Source organism: Periplaneta americana, chromosome 15 (assembly GCF_040183065.1).
Source record: "Periplaneta americana isolate PAMFEO1 chromosome 15, P.americana_PAMFEO1_priV1, whole genome shotgun sequence".
NCBI classification, from domain to species: domain Eukaryota; kingdom Metazoa; phylum Arthropoda; class Insecta; order Blattodea; family Blattidae; genus Periplaneta; species Periplaneta americana.
This window is the reverse complement of record NC_091131.1, coordinates 49,943,708-49,971,299: the sequence shown is the minus strand read 5'-3', so window position 1 is coordinate 49,971,299 and position 27,592 is coordinate 49,943,708. Positions and strand designations below refer to the sequence as shown.

The following is a 27,592-nucleotide window of genomic DNA, read 5'->3' as shown; positions in this document are numbered from 1 at the left end:
TTTATGATAGTCCTCGGTCTCCTATCACTTAACTATCCCCTCATCTAATCCACTGTAACCTTAATTTACAATTCATGTTTGTCGTTTCCGGCGAGTTCGTGATATAAAAATAAACTTTCTTCTTCTTGGTTCCTATTACTCCTCACTGAAGCATAGTGGAGCTAATATAGGACTAATTTCACTCTAACCTTGTCACATTCCTCGGCATTATGCCACTCACCCATTCTCTCATCTCATCTAACCTAACCTAACCTAACCTAACCTAACCTAACCTAATCTAATCTAACCTTTAACTCACAATATTTACAGAAATACATGACGGCGGAGGGTAAAACACAGTGAAACACGATCCCCGTTATCACTCTTTACCATAAAATATATGACAAAAAATACGACAAACCTACGGTGCCATTAAAGTAAATAATTATTTAAACGGTATGTAAGTAACAATTTGTAATTAAAGTAAATACTCTATTTACTTTAATTTAAAGTAAATTCTTATTAAAACTGCCGATCCGACCACTATGAAATCTCAATATTGTTGTTGTTATTCAGCCTTACGTTCTGTAGTCTACCGCGTATTGTCATTCCATTTTAGTACCGATGTTAATAAAAATTCTTATAATATGAATAAATGCCACAATATGCGAATTTTAATGAAGTGACACTTTTAAATCAAATGCGACAGATGTGAACATATAGGCACTCACGCCCCAAACGCATATTAATAACTTAAAAATGAATTAAATACATTTATTCATATGTTCTGTTATTTTACCTTCGTTTATTGCATAAATATTTAAAGCTGCGTACTCTGTATAACTTCCTTGTGCTCCAATTAGGTCATTTCGTACTCACTGGCCATTTCGAAACATTAGAAGTACCCGCATTATGATGACATAATTGTCCTCTACAGTTGTGTTGTCTGCTGTCAAGGTTGTACCTGGAAACGGTGGAACTGAAACGATTGTAGTCGTTCCTTGTTCTGCCAGAAACTGATTGGAATGAGTGGAATTGGGCCACAATGAAGAATGTGGAGAGAGAGGAGAGAGGTTATATCACGAAGGTTGAGTTGTTCAGGGTACTATGAACAATAGACTGTGCCGGTACTATTTGGCATTGTCTATAATGGGGCGATAGTAGCGATCCTAGTGGTTAGCAACTATCTATGGATGCATATTTCCTACATATTGAGTTTCGTGACTGTGGTTATACTATGAGGTTATAGAGTATTCTGAAGCTTTACTGTTGACATAGTAACTTCAATGGGAGAATGTAATCATGGAATAATGTTTATTTCTGTGGCTTAATCATAGCTAATAACTTATTTCGATATTACTATACCAGGTGTTTGCTGGGTGGTCTTTTAACCTAACATTTTATATATTTGATTAGCTGAATAATTATTATTTCGTAAACTGTTGTGGTGCTTCAGAAAATGTCGGGCACAAGTGTAATAAAGACTGTGCCACCTCAAGATTTAATGAGTGATTTGAGGACATTTGTTGCTGGAGCAACTCGTCCTGTTAAAACAAATCCTCTAGAACTAGCCCGCACTGCATTATCAATCCTTAAAACGCTACCTGCAGCTCGAGATGCTGTCCTGGAGTACTTCTGCACTCTCTTCGACTCAGCTGTTTCCAAATATGTAACACAAATTGAGGTACGTTTCAGATTTTATTATATATATTTTTTTACAGAGGAGGGACCGGAAGGATAGCATTGCAGCCTCTAGTGGATTTATTGTGTCTTATCACTTCTATTTGAAGTGAGTTTTAAAATCCGAACGATCGCGCTTTTGTAGATATCGAGATTCGGCAGTGTGGTGTCATCTGTCGATTCAACCTGCACGTCCTGGTGGAGCCCCACTAGAGTGCCCTTCCACTCCCTCTTAAGTACACTATGCTTCCTCAGATCATCTGTACGCCAATCATAATATTACATCACGGTGCACCGTTTTGGTTGAATAATTTCGGTAAAACGAGCGTTGAGCGACTTCCGCCGATTTTGGAAGGCACCGACGCACTTAGGTTAGGTTAGGTTAGTTTAGTTTAGGCTTTTATTATCCCGTCAAGATGAAGGTGAAAGCGATTGAGTGTGATTTTTTGTTTTCTATGTTGGCAGTTCAAGTGCGTCGGTGTATTCCAAAATCGGCGGAAGTCGCTCAACGCTCGTTCACCATAATTTCTATTGAAATGGAGAGAGACATTGGAATAATGAAAGGCAAACCCCGAGAAAAACCTTCAGGGACCTTGGTTTTGTCCACTACATATATGAATTCGCCATTGCCGGGATTCGAAACCCGGCCCACAATCATCATAAGTCAATACTCTACAGTCTAACTACCAAGTTAGCTTTCAGAATGGTTAACATCGTAACTGTGCAGCTTTCTTTCATAAAAAAAATGCTTATAGAAGTCTTCTGCATGAGGTTAGGTTGAGTTGAGTTTGGATAAATTAGATTAAGTTACCAAGATTTGTATTTAGATATTCGATTACCGGATATGTGAGCCGTAATTTTTCTAGAAGAATTAAGATCATGCGTAGACTGAATATTATTTCAGTGGAGAAAAGGTAGAGAGGAAAAAAATCTCTAAAAGCCTGATAGTTCTGAATTTGTATGATCATTAAACATAGACTACTATTTTATCTCCGGAGAATTTTACATTGAGGGACGCCATGTATCATAAGCAGTGAAATGTATAGTGGGACTGCATTGGCGTTAATGCAGCTTCTGTGGGTACCTCTTTGTTACTTGTTAGCTTAAACAACAAGTTTAAGCCCCCTCACCACGACAAGGTGAGGGAAAAGGTGAGTACCCACTGACAAAGGAAAAATTTTACATTCTGTACAAAAGAAACCAAATGACCTGGAAATGTACAAAAACTTGCCCAGACACGTTCAAACATTTTTAACAAGAGCCAGAATAGGTCACATTGTCACACAATTGTACCTACACCGATTTCACCTTTCTGATGATTCTACTTGTCTGTGGTGTAATAATCATGATGAAGATCTGGAACACATTCTTCTATACTGTCCATCCATAAACCACAAAAGAAGTAAATTAAAATTATCAGTATCAGTTGCAGAAGACACAGCCCTGAAGTATATATTGACTACACCCAACCTCTGGCTAATAGCAACAGGCATCTATAATGAACACCGATCAAAATACCTCTCATTTCTCGTGAAAAACAACAACTGAATAGACTCCAGTGGACTATAGTGGACTTTATGTTGTCAGCAAACAGCTGGATACATTAGGAAGATAGATTGATTGATCGATCGAGTGATTGGTTGATTGACACATAGATTACAGTACGTCTGTTTTATTTTTCTACCACTAAGCAACCTGTCTGCAGTTGTGCTGCCAGCATCTGATATACAGTCTGTTAAATAGTCATTCATCATTACCATTAATTATTATTACATTAGAAATAAAATAAAATTATTAGCCATATTGAAAAATATTCTATATTTGTGGACGAAACATAAAGTCCTTAGTTCCAGAAAATACTCGAGGCACTCAATCCTTACTGCCTAATTCAAGTGAACAAAAGACAACCCTTCTCTCAATTGTAAAAATCACTGAGAAAGTTGAGCTGCCATAAGGTGGTGGAGTGGGACGAGGACGTTATGATTTGTCTCGAGCTATGCACGAGTGTTATATTCTTTAGGATTATTTGAGCCAAACATGTCGCCTTCTTCTCACTTTTTGTCTTATATACTTCCAGATTTGCTACCTTATTTTTGTAAGTAGTTTAAGTCTCGTTGTTGGATCAACTACGAAAACAAGCTAAATGGATGGCATGGGATTGGGAATTGATGGATGGATGGATAGAAATGGATATATGGGTGGATGGATGGATGGCTGGATGGATAGATGGGAATTGATTTATCTGTCTGTCCATTTTTCTGTCCACCCATCTATCTCACCCAATTTATTTTCATTTAGGATGACTGAGAACTTTAACACTGGAAAATTCTGTGCAAATCTCCTTTGCACTTATAAGGCAAAGTTAGTGAGTACATGAGACACATAACAGTTGCTGTTGTATTAATAGTAATCCAGGAAAAATCCATTGCAATCACTTAATCACCAGGAAAGAAATTCTCGGTATTGTGATATTGCCACACCCAGTAGAAAACAAAATTCATTTCATGGAGGCTGATTAAGTCGAATTGTTGTCTTGTGTTTGTCCTGTGTTATTTTCTTATCTCAGGCCTTGATATTACTCAGTGTACATAGCGTGAGTCACATAAGGGAAACTCATACTGTAGCTGGGAGAGTATCACTTAACAGTGAGGAAATGAAATAAGGGCATTGTATTGTGCAAATCTTTTGAGTAAAATTTATTAAGTAAGAAGGAAAATAATATATCCTCTGTAAAAGAATGGAATTTCCAATAAGTTAGAGTTACATCATTTGATCACTTCAGACGATAATTTTTTGTAGTATGTTTACATTTTTTTTTATCTTTGTTTCAGACGGACATATGCCTAAACTCTGGTTCGCCATCTTCTGGACATGAAGATGCTACAATTGTTGAAATACATGTTGTGCTGTGTAGTTTTGTTAGTTCAAATCCAAAAGCATGGGCTCCAATAATATCAACATGGTCATTAGAATTGTTAGGTACCTATTTATACGTAATTAGTTATAAAATAGATGTTACAATCATAATTTGCCAGATTATACACAATTTCTTTTTAATAATACATTTTTAAAAACGTGCATTTTGAGTGCAACAAAACAACCTTAAATTAAGTACTTTCTTTTCCATATTGTTCTTTTTGCATTTATTACAGAAGTTTATTGTTGACTTGCATGTCAGTTCTGAATATGAAATGTTCCTTTATTTGGAACAAAAAATATTTTTAATTGCAGTAAAACCCCATTTAACCAAACTTCACTTAACTGAAGCAGTGCGTAAGTGAATGTGAGTAAAAATACATTATGTATTTTTTGGACCACAACACGCACTTTTTTCTTTCAAAAATACTGTCATAAGTTCCGAAGACCTGTCAATGCATGCCATTGGGACAGCTACCATCTTTTTCTCACCCCACAGTAATGTATAAGGAATGCAGTAATTAAAAAAATTTTCCTTCCACACCCTCAGTTCATGCATGTATGTTAGTTCCATCAAGTCAAAGTTATACTTTGTTTACATTCCTGTTGTTCCATCGATACCGCAATCTGATGTTAAGTGTTAAACAATGTGATTTTTGTTATGGAATTATCAATGATCAGTGACCTATTAGATTGTTTTTTATCATATTTATAACCTTGTGATAATCGTCGTCGTCCTCCTCCTGCTCATGTCTCCTTTCGTAAAGTTGATAACAAACATACTTTCATGCAATTCTATTTCCCAAAGTTTTTCTTTGATATATCTTCCGAATTGTAATCTTGTTCTTGTAAGCTTTGTTTTACAGTCCATCCATCTTGTTCGTGATCTTTCATAGGATAATTTTCTTTCACTTTCAAGTTTAGTTTCAGTATTCCTTTTGGGATTCATTCATCTTGTCCTTTGAACGTGACCAAACCATTTAAATCTCTTAGTTTCTAAATTTATTTTGAACTTTTCTGTGTTTAGAATATGCCTGACTTCATAATTTCGTATTTGGTCCTTTTTTGTTTCTTGTAATACTTCACGTAGAAATTTCATCCCTACTGCTTTAATTCTACTTATATCACTTTTTGTATATATATATATATCTGTGCTTTCGAGGTGTATGTTAAGACTGGTTTAAAATATATTTTTTATACATTGCCATTTTAGATTTTATAGATAGAATTCTACCCCTTGTAAAAATGGAAGAAATTCATTAGAAGGAAGTGTCACCTCAGCAATTGTCATTTGTTATTACTGTTAAATATAAATTTCAGTTTGTGTTATATTCTTGAGGTTCTCTTTGCATTGACTAGCCTTCATTTGCATTCTAGGTGAGCTTTCAAGTCGATATGCTGGTCGGGCCCATGTTCCTCTGACAGCTGGACTCAATGAAACCTTGCAGTTGTGGATGTCTTGCCGAGCTACACGCACGCTCATAGACATCACTACACAGTGCCTGTCATGTCTCATGCACTCTGATACAGAGGCTTGCATCAATGCTCTACTGGGTGTGTTACTGAATCTTGTACTTGAGACTGGACATCAACACAAAAGCAAATGCAGGAATATATATATACAAATATGCACAACATTTACTAAAGTGTGCAAAATAAATACTGTAGAATCCCTCACATCTGACATCTGTGGAACAAAGCCAGTTCCAGATAACAGATTTTGCCAGTTAATTGGAAAATAATTGTATAGGTTATTTAAAGACATATTGGTACATACTTATATTACGGTTGTTTTGTATGGTTGTAAAACTTGGACTCTCATTTTGAGAGAGGTACAGAGGTTAAGTGTGTTTGAGAAAAAGTTTACTAGGAAAATATTTTGGGCTAAAAGAGATGAAGTTATAGGAGAATGGAGAAAGTTACACAATGCACAACTGCACGCATTGTATCACCTGACATAATTTGGAACATTAAATCTAGATGTTTGAGATGGCAGGACATGTAACATGTATGGACGAATCCAGAAATGCATGTAGAGTGCTAGTTGGGAGGCCGGAGGAAAAAAGATCTTTGGGGAGCCCGAGACATAGATGGGAGGATAATATTAAAATGGATTTGAGGGAAGTGGGATATGATGGTAGAGACTGGATTAATCTTGCTCAAGATAGAGACTGATGGCGGGCTTATGTGAGTGCGACAATGAACCTCTGGGTTCTCTAAAAGCCATTTGTAAGTAAGTATTGGTACACTCATGCATATGTGCGCCATCTTGCAACTACTGTTTCCAATCCTACCTAGATCATTAACTGGTTATTTCGGAAGCTTTAGAGCCTAATGTCTTGAGTTAGCTGTTCTGCCATTTGTCAAGTGGGTAAGAAAGTACGTATTACTCACTTAATAGTTGTTTGTACATCCAAAAGCGGCACATAACATAGCAGCATTTTGTGACAACATCGCATGCAGTATGTATGTTGCACATCTATATAGCATATAACAGAAATCTGCTGAGTGAACACAGATTCGTGCCTAATTTATATTGTATTCAATCTTCTGTGTTTAATATACAAGAAGTGGGTTGAAAGCCACAGAGGATCCAAGAAGTTTTCTTGATAAAGTCATCTTTTTATTTGAATTGTACTGGTATTGATGGTTTTCTTTTCGTTTTATACTTTAAGTGAGTAGGAGAAAGTGAGTCCATTTTCACCTCTTCTGATAGTGTTTGGATGCCCATGCTGTATAATCCAGAAACATTGCGTGGTTTCCGTCACTTTATTTTTATAGCAATCGCTGTTCCTATGAAGAATATCAAATGTATTTTGTTGCTGTTAAAAAGAACAATCATTGTGAGAATTTTGTGGTTCGGACCATAATGGAAATGGTCTAAAAACAATGGATAGGAGTCACTTCTACATAAGACACACATGCGCTTGAAAACACTTGTTAGGTGCAATGAGTCTACAATATAAGTTTACTGTATGATGATGATGATGATGATGATGATTATTATTATTATTATTATTATTATTATTATTATTATTATTATTATTATTATTATTATTATTATTAGACACATAATGAGTACAATTTCAAATAACAGTTTCTTCCACTTGATTTAATTTCAGACACCAGTGTTGCACATAGTCCTCACTTTGATTGGGTGGTGGCTCACGTGGGCAGTTGCTTCCCACATACTGTTATCACTAGAGTACTCTCATGTGGTTTGAAGGATTTCAGCCAGCATGGGTCAGCAGATCAGAGTGCAAAGGTACATTGTAATGATAATTTGGAGGATGCAATGTGGTACTCATATAATTTCTAACACAGCAGGAATTTACATCAAGGTATAAGACAAATCAGGCAAGTCAGTTAGCTAATAGCTTCTCACTGATGGATACTAGCAATTGGTCCCTGGTAGAAGCTGTGAGATTTGTATGCCATTTTAAGTTGGTTCAGGTTTTATTTTTTATTTAAACTTTCATTTAATGATTTTTATATGCAATAATACATCATATTTATCAGTGAAAATCTTACAGTGTTATAGTGAAGTATTTCTTCAAAGGGAGTAGGGAAGTTTCTTAATTTTTATGAATTTGTTCTTTTCTAATATATTTGACATATTTGATCAAATTTTCAGGCTCCAAAGCTTAATTCCGTAGTTGGTATACTTGGACATCTAGCTGGAAGTCATTTTGTGGATATCAGATCTGCCCTTCTGGAATTGTTTGAGGTATGTACACATTTTTCTTATACCGGGAGGAGAGGCAAAAGACAGTTTATATGAAGCATATTATGAAATAAATTCCCAGTTCGAAAATAGTTTGTTACGTGTAAATAACAATCTCAAAATTTAGGGACAGACTTGTTGTAAAAGTAAAAGAATCATTTCCATCTAAGATATGTCCCTACCTCAATAAAAATACACAGCGTCAAACCTAAGGGACCAGTTAACTGAAATAATTATGCACAAATATAATAAAATAAATATGTGAATATTTTTACATACCTAGTCAATGGGATGCATACCCCTTGAAACAACTCCACATACCCTGTGGGACACGGGTACGCGTACCATACATTGAATACTACTGCTGTATACAGTATGGTATTAAGAATGAATACCTTCATAAAGTAATGGAATGCCTTGCATATGTGTGGCAGTTATTGAAGCCAAAGGTGAATATTTTCAAGAAAGCAAAATTTTATATATTTGTAAAAACCTGATTATTAAACATGATTTTAATGTTATTTTTAGTGTAAAAGAAGTTATCTGTAATACTTTAGAAATATTTACTCAATATTTAAATTGGCTTATATGGAACTAGCTTCTTAAGTTGTACTGAAATTGAGTGGTACTACTTTTCCAAGTGTGCTGCATGAGAAGGACGTCTCGTACTGTATATCTGTCATGCTCAGTGATCCAGTGTTTACTGTGTTTGCCCCTGGACCCAAGTATTGTGTTTCCACCCAGCTGAAAATAATGCATTGTTAGGCAGAAGGATTTCTAAGTATGTCTAACTAACAATGTAGTAGACTTACCGCATGTAGAAAGCTGTTTTGTTCATTGATGAAAATGGACAAAGGCAATGTCCTATGTCCTGGCTTACATTATTTCGTTCATAACACTTGGTAACAAATGTCATCTCGTTAGTGATTTTGGAGACCCCTGGTAGGAAAGGAATGGGAACATGTTTCAAAATCTCCTTTATCACTAATCTTCCATGTTTTCAATATATTGTTTTAGGTGCACAAATTGAAAATGAATACGTTTCAGTCAGTCAAGAAGAATCAGTGGCTTACTTGTCAAGTGGTCAGCTTGTTAACCAATCCTTATATTTAGGCTTGCTTTCCTCGTTTTAGCTGTTTTGATCAATATGTGCAATTTTTGTATTTATTCTAGTGGAGTTTGGAGCCTGAGCTTCATGAAGCTGATGGAGATAATGCTGAACGCCCAGCCACAGTTCCATTTCTACTCCAATTGGCCTCATTGTCGCCCACATTGCTTCGGGCTTTGACAAGTGATGTACTACAGACATGTATGTTAAGAACGCATTATCTTACTTAACAAATGTTTATAACCAAAAACTGTAATTTTGAATGTAGTAACATTGCCATTTTGTTCCTGATGCGTGAAGATGTGAGTAGGTTTGAACATTATATAGGGAAAACTTGACATAGTTGAATAGATTGTTGTTTGATAACAGTGCCACCAGATCTTTCTGGACTCTGCTAGTCTGGAAGTGTTGAATTTTATATAAAATGGAAATACGTGGAAGAGAACAGAATTCATTACACTCAGTGATAGGATGATTGGTAATGATAACTAACAGAGTTGTAACAACTATTTGATCAATAAATCACAAATAATTAATTATATTCCCGATTACTGGCTACTGCCATGAAGAATGCTCCTAGATGCAATAAGTAAGCCAAAAAACTTTTCATTATATTTTTTAGTGTATCTCATAAGTCTGAATGTAACATGAGTTACTCACAAAATACGCACACAGTTTATTATAATAATTAAAAAGTGACTTGCGTGTAAACCTTAAGAAGATATATAGAAATGGGTAAATTGTGTAGATGTAATCACTCTAAGGTTGTTAAAATAATGAAACTAGAAGACATGAAAAAGAAATCAGTATTATTGTGGACAGAATATCAAAGAGTTCATGTTGTGATTTGTGCTATGGAGATGATGATGATGATGATGATGATGATGATGATGATGATGATGACGATGACGACGATGATGATGATGATGATGACGATTACGATAATGATGATGATGATGATGATGAATATTTTATTTTATGATACTTTCAATTCCAGAGGTTATTCTTCAATGAAGTAATGTGATAATTATTAGGTAAATTTATTTGTAGAATGACAAAAACACCACTTTCATGGTGAGTTTATGTCGAATTTGTGGTGAATAAAAACATTGTTTGATAGAGGCTTATACTTCGTTCCCTATGCAAATATTCCATTTTTTCGTCATTAGTCATCATCGTCTTCATGGGAAATACTGGGCAAGGATAGAATGTAGTGTTTCTGTTAATGTAAAAATAATTGGATTGCTGTCTGTATTGAAAATTTTGCAGTGAACTGTCAGAACCCGTGAAGTTGCTGATAACTGTGCTGTTTTTACTTCTGGAATAACTTGCTTCCTTTTCCAGTGTTTATTTTCTATAATTTTCATTGTGTGCTGAATTAACTTCAGTATTTTGTTGCAAGAGGCAGGAGTTCAGCTGTCGCACTGTTTTTGTAGCCTATTCAAAGACTTGTCTCATAATCAGTCCCTTGCACCTGACAAAAATATGAACTCCCCTATTGAGGCTGCAGAATGCAAAACTGTATAGCCCGCAACCAGTCTGTTTGGATAAATGCCTTTGTTTTTTTTTTATAGTGACACCCAGCATGCTGCCAAAACTGGCTGCCTTGGCTCCCAACTGGTGCAACTACTTTGGTGGAAGTCAGGCTCTAGAAGACCTAATAGTGCACCTGGCACTGGGCTGTGAGCAGGGAGGTACCCAGATACTCAAACTTCTTCTGGATGCTTCCTCTCCATTGGACAATTCAATTCCAAACTCCTCATCCAGCACATCAGTGAAGGCTATCAGCAGAGAGATTCTAGGTGCAAATTTATAGTTGGCGAAGTGAATAGTTTAGTGAACTGTAGTTACTGTAAATACTGATGAAATAATTACGGCAAATTATACACATTCATTTTCCAAATAGTCTTGCAAGCTGTGATATATTTTTACTAGCATTGGTATGGTTGATAAAAATAGCTGTGTGTCTATATATATTTTTTTTTAACCGACCATCTGCAGCTGTGTTAAATTCCTATGTTGAAGAGAATTTTCACCTGTGGGGAGGATTGAATTATCCTTTTGCCTTTTGATAACATATGATGTCTACATGCTATTCAAATGCTGATATTGTGGATTTAGCCACTATTGAGTGTAAGACACGTCACATAATCTACATTGTTCATACAACTGTGCACATAGACTAATCCCTTATTTATGAACAGTAAATAAGATAATATTTATTGTCATCACTATAACAGTTATGATGTATCACCAGATTGTTGTATATGGGTTCCACCATAACTTTCTATTATATTTTTCTACAATTAATGTGAAATCCCTGACAGACAGTTTAACTAATAACTCCACTAATCTTGATATTAAATTAACTCCAAACAGTCCATTTCTCCTTACTGATCTTAAATATCAACCATCTGTTATTACTACTCTCAGATTACACTCCACTCCTGAATTCTATTCCTCCTGACATCATTTATATATAATTACAGTCTTCCTACATCCCATCTTACTCTTCCTACTTTAGCTTTTTCATGGCTGTCCAGATATAAAGCCACTTTTGTCACTGACAAAGTTGGATACTTCTTCTTGAAGTGGTGATAATGAATTCATTGAGTGATGCAGCAGAAATGGAAGTATCCCAACTAAAATCTGCCCCAGTATTGTCTTTGGCTGTCACGAATTCTACCAGGATTTGAACTTGGGTCTCTTATGTGAGGAGCAGATACTATAGCCATTTAATGACGAGTGCACCCATGGTTGCAATATTAATACAAATAAATATGGGGATATTGCAGTGTTAAGAAGAATATATTATACTGCACTATCATAGTTCGTTTGTAAAGAATTTTAACTCTGATTTATGTTGCGACTTTCAGAATTGTTGCTGCAAGAGATAGATCACTTGCTGCGCAGTACTACTCCTGGGAGCTGTACTATTCCACTGCTGGGATCCATCAAGCAGGAGATGTCTGTAATTCAACCTCTTCTTTTGAGTAGTGACCCTCTGCGTGTACAAACAGCTGTAAGATTGTTGGGTGAGATACCATGTTTTCACACACATACACGCTTTTTATGCATTGTAATATTACTGAAAATAAATTATTTGTGGCTCTATCTTACGATTTTTTACCTTGTTTATAAATGGATTAACAGAATCCACTTTTTTAGCATGGGTAGATGAGGACTTATCCCACCTTTAAAATGAAACATTAGAAGGTTGGAGTGTCATTTGAAATTTAAAAATGAGAATGACTGAAGGTGAGCGGCTGAAATATAATTAATATTGGTTTTAAACCTTCCCCTTCATATCTAAATGGACGTGTTTTTTGTTTAAATAAAATTCACTTGAAATAGATAGTTGTTGGGATTGGCTAGCTTTAAAATGAAAGCCCTGTATAGTCAATGTCACTGTAACATGAGCATTTTCAATCTCAGAAATAAATTTTCCAAGATTCCACGAAAAGAAGATAATGAAACTGATTTTGAAGGCATTTTGCATGTATGGAAATAATGTAGTACAGTTTATTCTATGACTAATGTCTAGGATGGAAGAATAAAACATTGTGCGAATTTCCAAATTTAGCAGAGAATTGTCATGAATTGTGAAGTATACAAGCTATTAAAAAAATCCTGGAACATACCTTCAAAATAAGCCAACTTCAGCATTATAATATACAGCGCTAAAATTAAAAATTGATAGACGTGGTCTTTTAGAAATTCCATAAACAGAAATACTCAGGCTAAGCCCATCAAAACTTAAACAGAAATTTTCATTAAAGAAATAAAAATAATAAATTAATTTTTGAAACAATGCAAGGCACAATTTGGACGACATATCAGATACAAAATTTGGACATGAATCACGCAATTGAGATCAATATATCTGATGTATCAGAACAGTTTTTGAAATTATTATTAATTTTTTTAATCCTGTTTTAATGTCAAGCTTCCCAGTGTTTGATTGTGTGTTCTTGTAAGTTGGATATGGAGTAATTCTTCTCATGTTCTCAGCCAGGTGAGTTGGATAGTTGGAAGCAACCTGGGTGAGAACCAGAGATGAATTATTCCAACATTTTGACTCATCTTCATACTATCTAAATGGCAGCGCATGCAACATTGCTATTTTGAAAGCATATCTGCGTATACTTGCACTAGAACTAGATCATCGAGGAATATCTTATCATTTCACTGATCTTGAATAGACTTTGTAGTTGAAAGCCATTGTTTAATAATTAATTGGCTGTACCATAAATATTCTGCTCATCATCACTGAAGAAACTAATATCATCAGTAACATACTAACTCAGGGACCGTCAAGTGACTACACTCTCGTGCGTACGTACAAACCCTCAAGCCCTGACGTACGGCTGCGGGCAAGGGTAGCTGCTTCCACAGTGGCGGAGCTAAGAACTTGTATGTGAACCAAATTTGTGATAAGAATGTAAATTAATTTCAGCTTTTAATTGAAGCACGCCTTCACTGTTAATTGCACTATACTGAAAAACAGTACTCTATACAATTTTGTACAGTTAACTATATACGAAACAAATTTTTGCATGTTTGCACAATAATGAAACAAAACAAAATATACACTTTTATACAGATTAATATACAGTTTGTCTTCTTCTCATTGCTATACAATTCAATTAACAAAATAAAACAACAGTACAAATGTTGTCATTCAAATACAATTCTCTAATAATAGTACTTTTTCTTAAACATCAGAGATCCGCTGCGATTTTTGCAGTTTTCTGTTAGTAAGCAGCTATTTAATTCTCGGAGCTATTGTTTTAGTACCAGCCAATCGCAAACATGCTTTCAATTGTTCATCACTTAGTTGTTTCTGTGACATGACTTTGTAAACTTCATTAAACAAAACAGTGTTTCGCATACGTAGGTTGTCCCGAACATTTACAACGTTCTTGCAGCAAGATTGTACTGTTTAGGAAACCTTTCTCGTGGAAAACAAGTATAGAAATGGTTAATACTTTTTGTTTTGATACTTATCCTTTAGCTCAATATCGCTTTGTAAATCAAGTATTTCTAATTGTAGTTCAGCAGGAATATCCAGGACACTCACTGAAAAAGATATTGCAAATATCTTAAATTGTTGTTCAAGATCTCTAATATCCTCAAATCTACGTTCGAAACTTCGCACAATTGTTGCATTATTCTTATATATTCTTTCATGTCCAAGGCTTCTAACAGGTTTCCCATGTACATCCATAAATAAGGCAGTTTCATTTCTAAGTGCGAGAAAACGTTCCAGAATTTTTCGAATTCACCACCTTACCTCGGTATGGTAGAGTAAATCCCCATACTGTTAATACCATCAAGCAGTGCCCTGAAGTCCCTGTGATTGAGTCCTTTAGACCTTATGAAATTAATTGTTCGCATAACAACATCCATTACATTGCTAAGGTTCATGTTTTAGCACATAAATATTCCTGGTGAAAAATGCAGTGCACCGGTGTCCCCAAGCGACCTCGATAGGTTCCACCACTGATAGACTGCAGTGTACAAGTGTACTGCCCGCAGTGGAAGCCGTAAGCAGGCCTGTACGCCCTCTCGCGATCTTGACTCGACTTGGCGGAGCCTGTACTAACTGATAGCTTGAGTCTTGTAGTTACCATGTTGGCATTGGATCTGAGATGCACAGTTTCAAATCTGGTTGAACGTGACGATTTTAAAAGATGATAGAATCCTTAGCATGGCTTTTTCTGGTAGGGAAGTAAAGCTATGGGTCCAGTATCACACTGCCCTGATAGGGGAATCCAAGTGAAATTCATCAGTCATTTCTCCCTCACGTTGAATTCTGATGCTTGATAATCTCTGCAGTTGAAATCATCTTTAAATAAAATACTGCATGATTTGTAATTAGGCTAATATTCGTTACTTATGACTAAGTCATAAGAGTACATAATACAGTTGTTATATATCGTTGTTGTACTTATGAAACCTCCAATGAGGCAGTACAGAAAATCATTTTTCAGGAGGAAGAAAAGATTAATTAAAAATCAATGGGTGTATGTAAGAATATGAAATAATTCGGTAGAAAACGTTGGTGAATATGATGAACATAAATGACATAATTGAGGATGTGTAGGCCTATAGATGTTTAATTAATTTTTTTCTTTCTCCTAAAAATTATTTTCTGTATTGTCACATCACATAGGAGGTTTGTTATTTACCCAAGACTTCAAGAGTGATTGATGCGCTGTAACTGCAAATTTTTTTACTGCCTTGGTGCACCATGGGAGGTGATGTATATACCAGGGTAACTAAATGAAACATCAACCAATGGTCTAGTGGTGTCTGCATGCTGTTGGGTAGCCCGTCTCCTGCTAAACTGTAATATTAATTCGCGGCAAGTTAAACTCAAATAAAAAAAACCTTACCTTATTGTAATACTGCAAATGGTTACCTTTAGCATTCAAACATCTTCACATTTCTTTCAGCACATTCCCGGACACTTTCTATAGTTCATTTTGACTTATGTTTTGTATTTCTTGTTGAATATTTTCCTTTATCCTAGCCACATAGTCTGGGAGCAAATGTTGATGCACTGCATAGGTTTTATACAGTTTTAACTTCAACAATTTAGTGTTGTGTTGAAGTGAGGTTTTAAACACCCTACTTGCTGAACTAATCAGCGCAAAGATTTTCAAAAGCTTTGTTCTAATTCGAAAACCTATTTATCTCTTTTTACTTGCCAAAACCTGTTTATTCTCTTGAGGTGTATCATTTTTAACCGAGTCTGTCTTGTTAAATTTTTTTATGAGTCTGTATATTGTTGTTTTATCCAGCACAGGTAAATCGGGAAATTGACAATAGAATTTTCGGCGACACTTTCTCAACGAAGATTTTTTCGCGAAAATATTGCAAATAAAAACGCATTGTTCTATACTGTACCTCATGACACAATTCACTCAGTTGACAATCAACCTGAGAACAGGTACAGGCCCACTGAAAATTGAAAGAAGTAGGGTCTATTACAAGGGTAAACAGGCTCGCAGCCGACTGGTTTCTTGAACCATGGTGGGATTTCATCTCTTCCTCTTTGTAGTCCCAGATGATGGTGAATAATGGAACAGTGATCGAATGCCAGTACAAGAAATGAAACTATCCAGCAAAAAATACGACCAAGCATCATCTGAACATCATAAATGCCACTTGATCCCACTGGAATTTGAACCCAGGCTAATAACGAGGAAAGCTAATGTTCTAATTGTCTGGCTAACAATGTGCCATTTTTTTTTATTGGGTTATTTTACGGTGCTGTATCAACATCTAGGTTATTTAGCGTCTGAATGATATGAAGGTGATAATGCCGGTGAAATGAGTCCGGGGTCCAGCACCAAAAGTTACCCAGCATTTGCTCGTATTGGGTTGAGGGAAAACCCCGGAAAAAACCTCAACCAGGTAACTTGCCCCAACCGGGATTCGAACCCGGGCCACCTGGTTTCGCGGCCAGACGCGCTGACCGTTACTCCACAGGTGTGGACTAACAATGTGCCATAAAACATAATATTTACTCATTTAATTTCATTTCCAGCTTACTGCACTTTAAGGCTATTAGACAAGAGGAAATATATTTTTCATAAAAGTACCGGAGAAATAAATAAGTAATTAGAATTTTGTTATGTAAACTGCGATAATGAGGAATTATGTGGGTAGATTACAAGCGAAGGGTGGAACAGGAGACGCCACTGATAAGGGTCCATTGTGCTACCTACTAATTTTGACGTGGGCAAGAAATGGCTGACGAAATAGGACAACCAGCTTTACTTCACTTCTGTTGTTGTTGACCATTGCTAAGGATCTTGGATTTCTTCCATTCTCCTGACTTCTCTTCTGTAGGAAGCCATGTTGGCAAGCATGATAGCCACTAGACTACCGAAGATGACTGCAGTAAATTTGTATAATGTTGCAGGTCTGTTAGGCTACCACAGTACTGCAGTATTAGTGAGCTCAGCTGCCTTTCTGCTTCAAAGAGCAACCACTGATGATCATTTGGCTGCGCTTGTAAGACTCGTAACTGGAGGGGTTTGTAACAGTACTCCTGCACTACAATCAGAGCAGGTATATATTGAAATTAATCATACTACATTAAATTAATGTTGAAACAAATAAATGTATGTTATTTAGTATATCAGATATGTTCTTTCAAGTTTATATATACTGTTTGGATTTCGTTGGCTTTCCTTAAGCATACTTGTGTACGTAAAGTTTCCAAAGCAAATGATAGCGAAGCATACGGGAATCAAGCAGAGGAGCGCATTGGCGTATATGTTGTTGAATATCTTATTTTCTTTAACTGTCATTTTAAGGATAATGGGTGCTTTCACAAATATGGCTGTCTCGCCCAAGCATTGGAACAAGCAGTCCGGAGTAATACAGGATGCATTCTAGTAGATGAGATTACTCATCCAGCACCAGAACAACTCTGGCACAACATTGCACGCTTGTTGAGGTATTTTAGTCCTCTTTTCACTACTGTATAATTATCATTTTTCGTCTCTATTAGCCTCTGTAACTTAAAAATGACATTAAACAAGGAATTATAATCAAGTTAGAGTGAATTTTGTTTTATAGGTGGGAGCATAGTGGCAAGGCACCCTTCATCAGAGGTAGTCTGATCTCACGGTCAGTGAGATGCAATCTGCGTGAAGCTTCTGAGCTCCTCTGCAAGGTGTCCAAAACAAACCTCGCCCATGCCATTGCAGCAGCACTTGACTTGGCAATTGTGACAATCCAGTCACCCAACGATACTGTCAGTGTTCAGCTCACTCTTCAGTTGGCCAAGGCAGCAGTTGCATACTTCTTTCTTTGTATGGGAGAAAAAGGTTCGTTTGTGTGGGCATTAAATAATCTGTTATACATTGATATCATAGGTTCTATGATCACAGTTATGTGTATAAAACAGTACATGCACAGGAGTGTCAGAGTAAGTTATGTTGATGTTGCAGATCACTTGGTCAGGCTTCAAGGTGTTCACCTGTGCTGCCGTCTTCTGGCTCGTTTGGCATCCCGCTCACCACCTGCCCGCTCTCTTGCATTGAGAGAGTTATTGGAAGGCTCTCTGTTCCATTCACACTCCCATCTCTTTGGAGCTAAGTTTCCATCTCAAGTGAGAGCCCCTAAAGAAGATATAAAACTTCTACATGAAAACCACAAACAGGTAATTCAACTTTCAGGTTCTTCATGTAATCTTCAGACAAGATGTAACTTTTGTAATTGGAAACAAATCAATGCTGCATTCAGACATTTTCCACAGAATGAGCAAATATAAAGAGTAATCTGACTGTAGGTTATAAAAGAAAAATAAATCTATTGTAAAATAAAGTAATAAACTTTAAAAAATAGTAAGTCACCAATATTTTTTTTCGGGTGTGTACATGCAATGTTATTAAGGAGTGTGCCTTATATTCAATAACAAGTCAACTTTACATTTAGTTAGTCTTTATAACTTCATTCTATTTATTGTATGAAGAGTAAATGTTTGATCGTATTTGATAATGTTTATTTTCAGGGGGAGATTCATTTTCCTAAGAAAAATTCCGCCCCCCCCCCCCCCCAACCATTCCTGGGCCATCCATTCAATTCATCACTGATAAAAATATCATGGGAAAATTTGGAATCTCAGAGATAAGCCTCAGCAAACAGACGAATTTACGTCTTAAAATTATAAGCTTCTCATAAAATATTGCGTAGTTATTTCATGTATAAAAGGAAACTTTTTAGCATACAAGTTGATTTGTAACACTAATATGGTGACATGACACAAGCTTTCTGAAATAATTGTCTACAGTGATCGAACCATGCTCATTAGATCCGAGGTTTGTAAGTTCATTCTCAGCTGAGAGTAATGAATATCTCTCGCATAGTTTCCTTCATGTCATGTCACATTTATGATACATAAAAATAATGACCCTGGTGATAAAAGTTAGGAACTGTTCCTCTCCCATGATCAAACTTCAGTTCTGCTTATTATCGCACTATTTCAATAATGAATTCTGTCTTAGAAGTTTTTCCATCTCTGAAATAGAATTTTATTAGCAGAGATCAGAGTACAATAAAAAATAAAGTCTCATCCTATGGACTATTAGGCAATAGCAGAAGCCATAAAAATATACCTAAGTTTGAATTATTTAATATTTTGAAATCCATGTGAGGATATTGTTAACACTGTGTTACTGTTCACTTTAGGTGAATCCGGTATTATTTGTTTCCCATTTGAATAATCCTTGTGCAGGGTACAAGTGTAATGCTGGCTCAGCGTCACTCTTCAGTGTTCCATGCTGGTGTAATAGGTCATGGCCCACGTAAAACTCTGCCCAACAAATCACTGCAACCTGATTCTGTCACACACAGCACTCAGCTCCTCATCGAGGTTATCAAAGCCTGCTGCTCTGCTTCTGGAATAGGTAAGAGTTTCAGAATGCATACGATTAGTAAGAGATTTCTTCAGACTAGTTTCATTGACATATTAAAAATATGAAAGATACATCTAGAAGGAATTCTTGATGATTGCTTCAATCATTGGTTTTGGTTTCTTTTTTCATTTTTATTTATTTATATTACTCTTTAATATTATAAATTCGTGGCTTTGCCTCTGTTGATGTAGGGATCCGAAAATTGGCTCTGAATGAAACAGATTAGAGAAGGAACAGCTGAAAATGATATCTCTGAGCTCTGTAGTTGGATATGCCCTCAGCAATCAGATACAGAATGATAGTAAACATCAACAGTCATAAATTTTCAATCTAAATAATAGAATACAAAATTATAAAAGGAATTAATATAAGTATATTCTATGGAAGAACTCACGAATAATCCCACAAAGAATATTGCAGTATAGCTAAGGAGAAGACATTGTGTCACACGACTTAGATATTGTTGGAGAATAATTTTTCGACTGGAACAGGGCATACGACCTACATCCTTCTTTTAGTGTCTAAACCAAAATACTACTTTGATTCTCTGGGATTAAGCTAATGTTTTAGACATTAAACTAAGATTGTGCCAGTAGAGATGAAACTTGTTAAATTTCCCAAATATAAAAAGAGATGATTTTTTACTTATTTACTTACTTACTTGCAAATCAGTGGCGGCTCCTGCATATTTCTTAAGAGGAGGAACGAAGTTAACAGCACAAAACGACACCTTCTTGAATGAAACATGCTACAAATTAGCCTACATGCATACATGTAAGACCAGGTAGTGTTGGGGTTGGCCTTCCCTTCTGTATAGCAATAATCTGTTCTTGTAAACTGAATTTCCTAAATTGTCCAAAATATATTATGTTTTCACTTCCATTCATTGTTGAATAATTGCGAAAATTAACAATTTCAAGAAAATTCACAGCCTCGTAGCATTTTTCGAGCACACTACAGCATCACACGTGTTGGAAGAGACCAGCTACTAACTCGTAACCGGAACCATTTTACAGAAATGGGAATGGTATAATCTGAGGAAAGCAAGAACACTGCACCCAACCACGTGGTCTATCTTGCCACATGTACATTTTACAAGTTCAGTATCACATGCTTTTGAAGAATGTCAGTTCTTGTAAAGTCATACTATCATTATTGTTCAAAGCTGCCGGTGGCCGATTAATTTTTTATGTTAAAAATGATGTAGTATGGAGTACCTACTTTCAGTTTCAAATATATTTGTACAAAACTGACAACTTGGCTGTTGCCCTGTCTAGTAAACAATGAATAGAAGTGAATTCCAGGGGCCAACTACGTAGAACTACTTCCTCTTTGTTTTACATAAACCCGACTTTAACTTTAAAATATTCTCGAAACTTTCAAACCATGAATAGTAGCCTATATAAAGTGCAATGAATAATATTTTTGATTCATAATTAAAAAAAGTTTACATAGTGTCTTTCATAGCATTGCGTTAAAACTGTTTTTGTTGTGTCTCCTCCAAGATGTGTTAGTCTGGTTGAATGCAGCATCGTTAAATAGCAGCGGTAGCGAGCTTGCTGCACGACCAGTCGGTTTCTATTTCCCGTCCATGACTCAGAGGAGGATCTCCTCCCTCTCCGTTCATTTACTTGCTTTAAAACTCTGCTTCTTTCTCTGGCCGCTAGTGCACTGTTGTCTATGTGTGTTAACTGCAGTAGAGGAGGAATGGAGTGCCTTTCCTCCACACAGACAATCTCGCATCTTTCTCACAGTTTTCTACAGCACATGAGCGCACGTCGTTTAAAACTCGATCAACCGAGTTTTTCTTATAGCTGTGAATTTAAAAATTATCGAATCTTCCTCGAATTTCAAGGCACATATTTTATTTGGTATTTACTTTCAAAAGAAGAAAAATCTGAGGAGGACGTTCCTCCCTTCCCTCCCCCGAGGAACCGCCACTGTTACAAATAACTTTTAGAGAACCTGGAGATTCATTGGCGCCCCCACGACCACTTCTTTTAATTACACTTCACTCTGCATATTATTCCATCATGAACCTGTCCACACCTTTGTGATATAATTATATGATCATTACCAGTAAGATTTAATAAGATCTGTTAAATTTCAGGACCTGAGAGTGGTTCTGAACAACCTCCTGTCCATCCTGTATCGCTGGACGCCATAACCACAGTTTCTCTTCTGTTAGTTGAGTTGATCTCTCCTGATGTTATGTACAATGGATTACCCTGGCCAGAAGAAGAATTCTGCAAGGTAATGTGACAATTCCTAACAACCATTTCTCTGAGTTTGAGCAACACATTCAGAGCTTATGTTTTTTTAGCTGTAATATTTTAACCAGTCCTTAAAGTTATTGTTCCAACAAATTATAGAATATCATAGAACTTTTTCCTATTTTAAAATAACATTTCTCTCAACACATAGTGTTTACTGTTCTCTGATATTACAGAATTCATCAAGAAGCATATTGTCATGCTGCACTGTGTCACATGTTTAGAGACATTCTGTTCAACTGATATGGTTCTAAATTTTAACGTCTATGTTAATTAATATTTGGAAACCAAAATCACTATTAATATACAAAATATTACTCTCAGAATACGAATAATCATATAAGTATAACGTTACTGGCATGTAAAAATATTCGTCACTAATATAATGTTACTAGCAAGTAGGAATGATTATATCCACTGCTGACGTCCTCACTTCACTGAAACAGACGCCATATTCCACCACCGTGTCACAGTACTGAGACCGCCCACCAGACTGTGTATTAGCAAACACTATCAATGCTGAAAGCTTTGTGCTTTTTTACTGCAGATAGCAGGATTGCATTTGTCAGTGGTCAATGGAAAGATTAAATCATCAGGCTGGAGATGATATCACAACTTGTGCACCTTGAAAATGGTGAACTCTAGGATCCTATTTATGTCGACATTTTTTACTCATTATCTCTAATTAAATACATCATACGAATTTGTCAGTCCAGTTGTGTGGCATATTTGTAACAGTATATATTATTCAAACTTTAGTTTATTATTGAAGAGCATTTATTGTTCCCTGGAAAATGGAACTGTTATGGTGTTGTAAATCTGGAAATAATTATTACAAAAACTGTATGACTTGAGGCTTTCCCGGTGTTTGAAATAGAATTACTTCTCGGGTTCTCAGCCGAGTTGGAGTTGGAGAATCTAATCTCCAACTCACCTGGCTGAGAACCGAGAAGAGTTATTCTATCACAAAAACTGTTCAAAAGTATTTAAACTGATATTAGAAAACTCCAGTCTGGAATTTCAGTTACTGCCAGTGGCGAAGCTAAGGTGTAAATACTGCTGAAAAAATTTGCTTTCTTTATATCTTTTTTTAAACAACAGATGTTTCTCAGCTTTTCTATCAAAATTTTTTGTGAGACAGATCCCACAAGAAGATGATGACCACTCATTTTCACCCCCAAACAGAATAACATATAACAATATAACATTACTTACTTTCAGAGCTAGTCTGTTAGTCAAGAATATTTCTTATACAACGAAAATTGAAAATTTCTATTTTGTCTTCCTCCATCCATTATTTTAATATGTAAATGTAGTGCCAATCTCCTATCCTTGTAAGCTCTTTGTTTCACATTCCCAATTTGAAAACCGTTTTTCGTTTAATTCTGCAAATAATGACCTCAATGTTCTCTCAGTATGAGCCATTTTACACAAAATTAGTATGTAACACGCGCGCGCACGCACACACACACACACACACACACACACACACACACTTACTTTTGATTAAACTAATGCAGTGCATTCACAGAACGCCAGTGTAGAGTGGAGTATTATATCGCAATGATGAGACTAGCCATACCTCTTGCTACTGAGTTATAGCAAATCGATACCCCCTTCTCCCTGGCCTTCTCTCAAGCTTACGAGTGCTGCTACCTATAAGTGAGGCTGTCACTACCACATGCCTTTCACACTGAACTGTCTATCCTGGAATGACTGTCAACGTGAATTTAATGTATGGAAGGATCGGAGTGAAACCAAATGTTATGATACATCGTTATTACGAACTTCTACTGTCACTAGATATAATAACTCACATTCTTTGGGTAGGATAAGCCTCAAAAGCCTCTTAAGAGCTTTGCCATTGGTTACTACATTAAGATTAGAGTTGGGTCGATTCGTGAACGAATCGTTCATTCAAACGACTCATAATAAAGTATAGTAACGAATCAGCATGGTATTGTAACCCACGATTCTATTTACTTGCTTGATGTAACCTGTCAGCGGACATTTCCAAACCGTGCTGAATGCTCCTGAGCGAGAATGAAATCAAAATACTTCATTTGTTGTGTGAAAAATAATGAACACGAACCTGAAATTTGCATGGTTAAATAGAGATGTAATGCAAAAATTGTACTTGATAGTAAGATCCAGTTGATAAATTATAACTAAGAAAAACTATCTTGATAATTTTGTAGACTAATGGAAGTCATGATGAATGGTTCCAGCCAATGAGAAGGAGGCAATCAAATGTCTCGCCTCTCATGCAATCTATGCGAGCGATGAAGAACGTTTTTGTTCTACCCGTGGTTTGCAAAGGAAAGTGTCCTGTGAATCATTCGTTGACGATTCAAAAGAATAGTTGGAATAGCAGACTGGGAAGAATCGTGAACGAATCGTTAGAATCAATTCGTAATGTATGATTGAATCGTTGGAATCGACTTCTGAAAAATAATCGTATTGCCCAACTTTAGTTAAGATAATACTGGCACATCAGTGGTTCCAAACTTTCCTCCCCTCAACGAAAGATATTTTTATCTTCGTTTTTCTATCATTTGACTTAAAACATCCCCCTCTAGAAATGATACAAAGGAACTGTAGACTACATTGCCAATGTTGCCATTCATTGTCATCATCATCATCATTTAATAAACAAGCTTTAGATCATGTGGTCTGTTGCGGACTCAATCCATTGTTTAGCAGGTCCTCATATAGATCTGCTGTGAGGTGATTTGAGATGAAGGATTTGCATTGTGATTCTTGTTCGATTGTTTATATTAACGTGGTTCTGCCAGCTTTATCTCTGCATTTTTAGGTATATAAGGATGGGATTCCATATTCAGTTCTAGAATGTCTTCATTCTCTTTATGATCCCATCTGGTATAATGTACAGTTCTTCTCATGAAGCACATTTCTGCTGCTGTGATACTCGATGCATCTCGTGCTCTGATGGTTCATTCTTCACATCTGTATGACAATATAGAATAGGCTAGAGTTATTATTATTATTATTATTATTATTATTTTTACTGCTGCTGCTGCTGCCACCACCACCACCACCACCACCAGGCAACATTCAAAACATAGCACTTCCGTTGTCGACTTGCAATTAAGCTTTTTACTAGGGAGCAGACATTTCCCTTTTTATCTAATTATTTATGTTATTATTTTGCTCCTGTTTTTAGATTCTTTTTGTCTTTATTGGTTTGGTTTGTAATTCGTCATTGTTCTAGCACAGAGTTCAGTGTGTAATCCCCACTCCAGTCTGACTGGTAGGAGCATTTGGTTTCTGTGCACTATGAAATATATGTTGCCACGCTATACTACTACTATTACTTCCATCATCATGGTCTGAAATGTCTTAAGTCATCTTAATCCATCATTACAACTGACTTTTAATTACTCTGTAATAGCAAAGGCACAAAAGACCGAGTGATAAGGAGTTAGCGTTAGTCACTGAGCAAATATAAAGAATACTGACACAGTCACAGATAGGTAAATTATTTTTGGACCATGTTGTGTAAAAGTGTACACGAAAATTCCAAGTCTTCGGTTTGCTGACTATATGAAACTTGAAAATTCCTGGCAGGAATCTTCCTTTTTTTTATAAAATAACTAATTTCATTTCTCCATCATACTTCATAATCTCATGTCTAAATAATGTGTAACGTTAAATGGTAACTAATTAAGTGTGTGTCATGGACTCATTATTAAAACAAATGATGAAAAGATATTGTGCATTCCTCTCTACTCTTACAATGTCTTGAGACTCGATCTGCAGTTTTTGGAGAGATAAATGGTATCTAGTTACTTTTATGCATGACACTCTTCTTATGCCCAAACAACTTTACTATGAAACTGTTAATCTTTCTAATTTGTAAATGATTCCAGGTGACTGTTGAGAGAGACCTCCACATAAGAAGACTCTTCGACGACCTACCACTCACATGGCACTTGATGGCGCTAGTAGCTTCTTATCGCCCAGCTCTTTGTTATTGTTCCGTATTGCTGAGAGCACTGACAGCAACTCTTCTCGCACAGTGGGGATCAGCAGCACAGCAAGTTCAGCATAATGATAAGCTTCTTGCTACCACAACTCAAGTCTTGGAGCTGATGGCACTGGGACAATTACTGCCACCTCCACTCTCAAGTCTTAGGGATGTTATACCCCATTTGAAGCCTCAAGAGGTAAGAGAATCTATCCAGATTGTTTGTTGAAAATAGTTTCAGGTGTTCCCGTGGATGCATTTTACTCTAGGATTGAAATACAAATTTAATAGGCATTAAGAATTAGAGAACGAAAAGTGGAACAGAATAGAATTTAGTTCGGCAGATTTGGTGATTTGTGATGGAGGAGAATGTTGATGGACTGAATCATTCTTACTAATAACTGGATGTAGTGCAAATAAGTATCATGGCCATTTTCATCAGTGTCTGCTAAAGCTTAACAATCCATTAATCATTTCAAGATGATTAAATAACGAAAAGAGCGTTTCATTAATTGGTGTTAGTATTAACAAATTGTTAAAATCTTTTCTTAATTTAACATCCCATTTTTGTGCTATTAAAAATTTAATGAATTGTTTTTAAGATTATACCAAAACAACATATTTTTCAAACACAATTGCTGTATCAAAAATACTTTTAAGGGAATTGTGCCAAGAATTGTGGAGATTTATAAAAAATCAGGAATTAATGTAGATAGATGTAAGCATGAAAACCATTTCTGACGACTTCTGGTTGTTGCTCTGAGCACCACTCATGGGATCATGGCTGAATGCGAAATGTAGTTTACAAACATTGTTAAATAAAGAACAAAGCAACTAGCAAACTCTAATACGCTGTAATAATTACAAAATGAAATAATTTGTGATACTTATTTGTAGGTAGTACAACTTCTACGTGACTGCGTGTGGAACTACCTGCGGGACCACGTTCCATCTCCTGCTCTGTTTACACGTGACGAAAATGGACTAATGTGGAGAGATGCGACACTTGCCCGACCAGGACCCCAGTACACAGACACACTGCGCAGCACCATGCAGAACAACATCCAGTGCCTGGGCACGCTATATAGCCAGTTATTTCCTCCCACTCCTCCTGAATGACCTCAACCACACTGCAGAACATCCAGTCCTGTCCTTGAGACTCTTGTGGTTTGCTTTATTTTGCGATATGATGTATGGATTTAACTGAAGCTTTTATGGTTGAATGAAGTTTTCAGTTTATTACAGTTGGTTTCCTTATTTTTATGGTTCCATACCAGTATACATAAGCATCAGAACCTATTCCTATAATTACCTTCTCTTCAGAACATTCGATCCCAAGCAAGAAAGTACAGTGCAGTAGTTTTCCGTTACTAATGCACTGATAGGTAAGGTGATTGGAAAGTATGAAATAATGGCAGAATAAAATGTGTTTAATCTGAGAAAACTTGCCTTGATACCATTTTTGTCCATTACAAATTTGATTTGGAC

The 27,592-nt window shown here is 36.1% G+C and overlaps 2 protein-coding genes across 6 annotated transcripts in view; one reads left to right on the top strand and one right to left on the bottom strand.

Annotated features, from left to right (window-relative positions):
• LOC138714891 (glycogen debranching enzyme) overlaps positions 1-980 on the bottom strand; it is a 94,256-nt gene extending 93,276 nt beyond the window's left edge. The window contains exon 1 of one of the 4 annotated variants that reach the window (XM_069847142.1): positions 859-980. The gene's annotated coding sequence lies outside the window, so the exon portion shown is untranslated. Of the gene's footprint in view, positions 1-778 lie in introns of all 4 variants that reach the window. The other 3 variants (XM_069847136.1, XM_069847135.1, XM_069847138.1) reach the window with 3 other exon arrangements.
• Positions 981-986: 6 nt separating this feature from the next.
• On the top strand, positions 987-27,348 carry omd (integrator complex subunit 5 omd). Of its 2 annotated transcripts, none has more exons than XM_069847146.1 (17): positions 987-1,066; positions 1,436-1,663; positions 4,491-4,638; positions 5,953-6,129; positions 7,698-7,840; positions 8,210-8,302; positions 9,473-9,608; positions 10,982-11,209; positions 12,284-12,442; positions 17,341-17,489; positions 17,738-17,880; positions 18,003-18,253; positions 18,377-18,588; positions 19,663-19,834; positions 21,954-22,096; positions 26,007-26,303; positions 27,002-27,348. In XM_069847146.1, exons 1-17 carry the CDS (start codon positions 1,025-1,027, stop codon positions 27,221-27,223), a joined length of 2,943 nt encoding a protein of 980 aa, XP_069703247.1. In that variant the 5' UTR covers positions 987-1,024; the 3' UTR covers positions 27,224-27,348. The 2 variants fall into 2 exon arrangements, with proteins under 2 accessions (XP_069703247.1, XP_069703249.1); XM_069847148.1 differs by having other exon boundaries at positions 1,017-1,052.
• Positions 27,349-27,592: the final 244 nt, after the last annotated feature.

Coding starts and splice junctions, on each gene's coding strand:
- omd (XM_069847146.1), top strand. CDS start 1,025: ATGAAGAATGTGGAGAGAGAGGAGAGAGGTTATATCACGAAG. Junction 1,664..4,490: donor AATATGTAACACAAATTGAG/GTACGTTTCAGA, acceptor TCTTTGTTTCAG/ACGGACATATGCCTAAACTC. Junction 18,254..18,376: donor TCTTTGTATGGGAGAAAAAG/GTTCGTTTGTGT, acceptor TTGATGTTGCAG/ATCACTTGGTCAGGCTTCAA.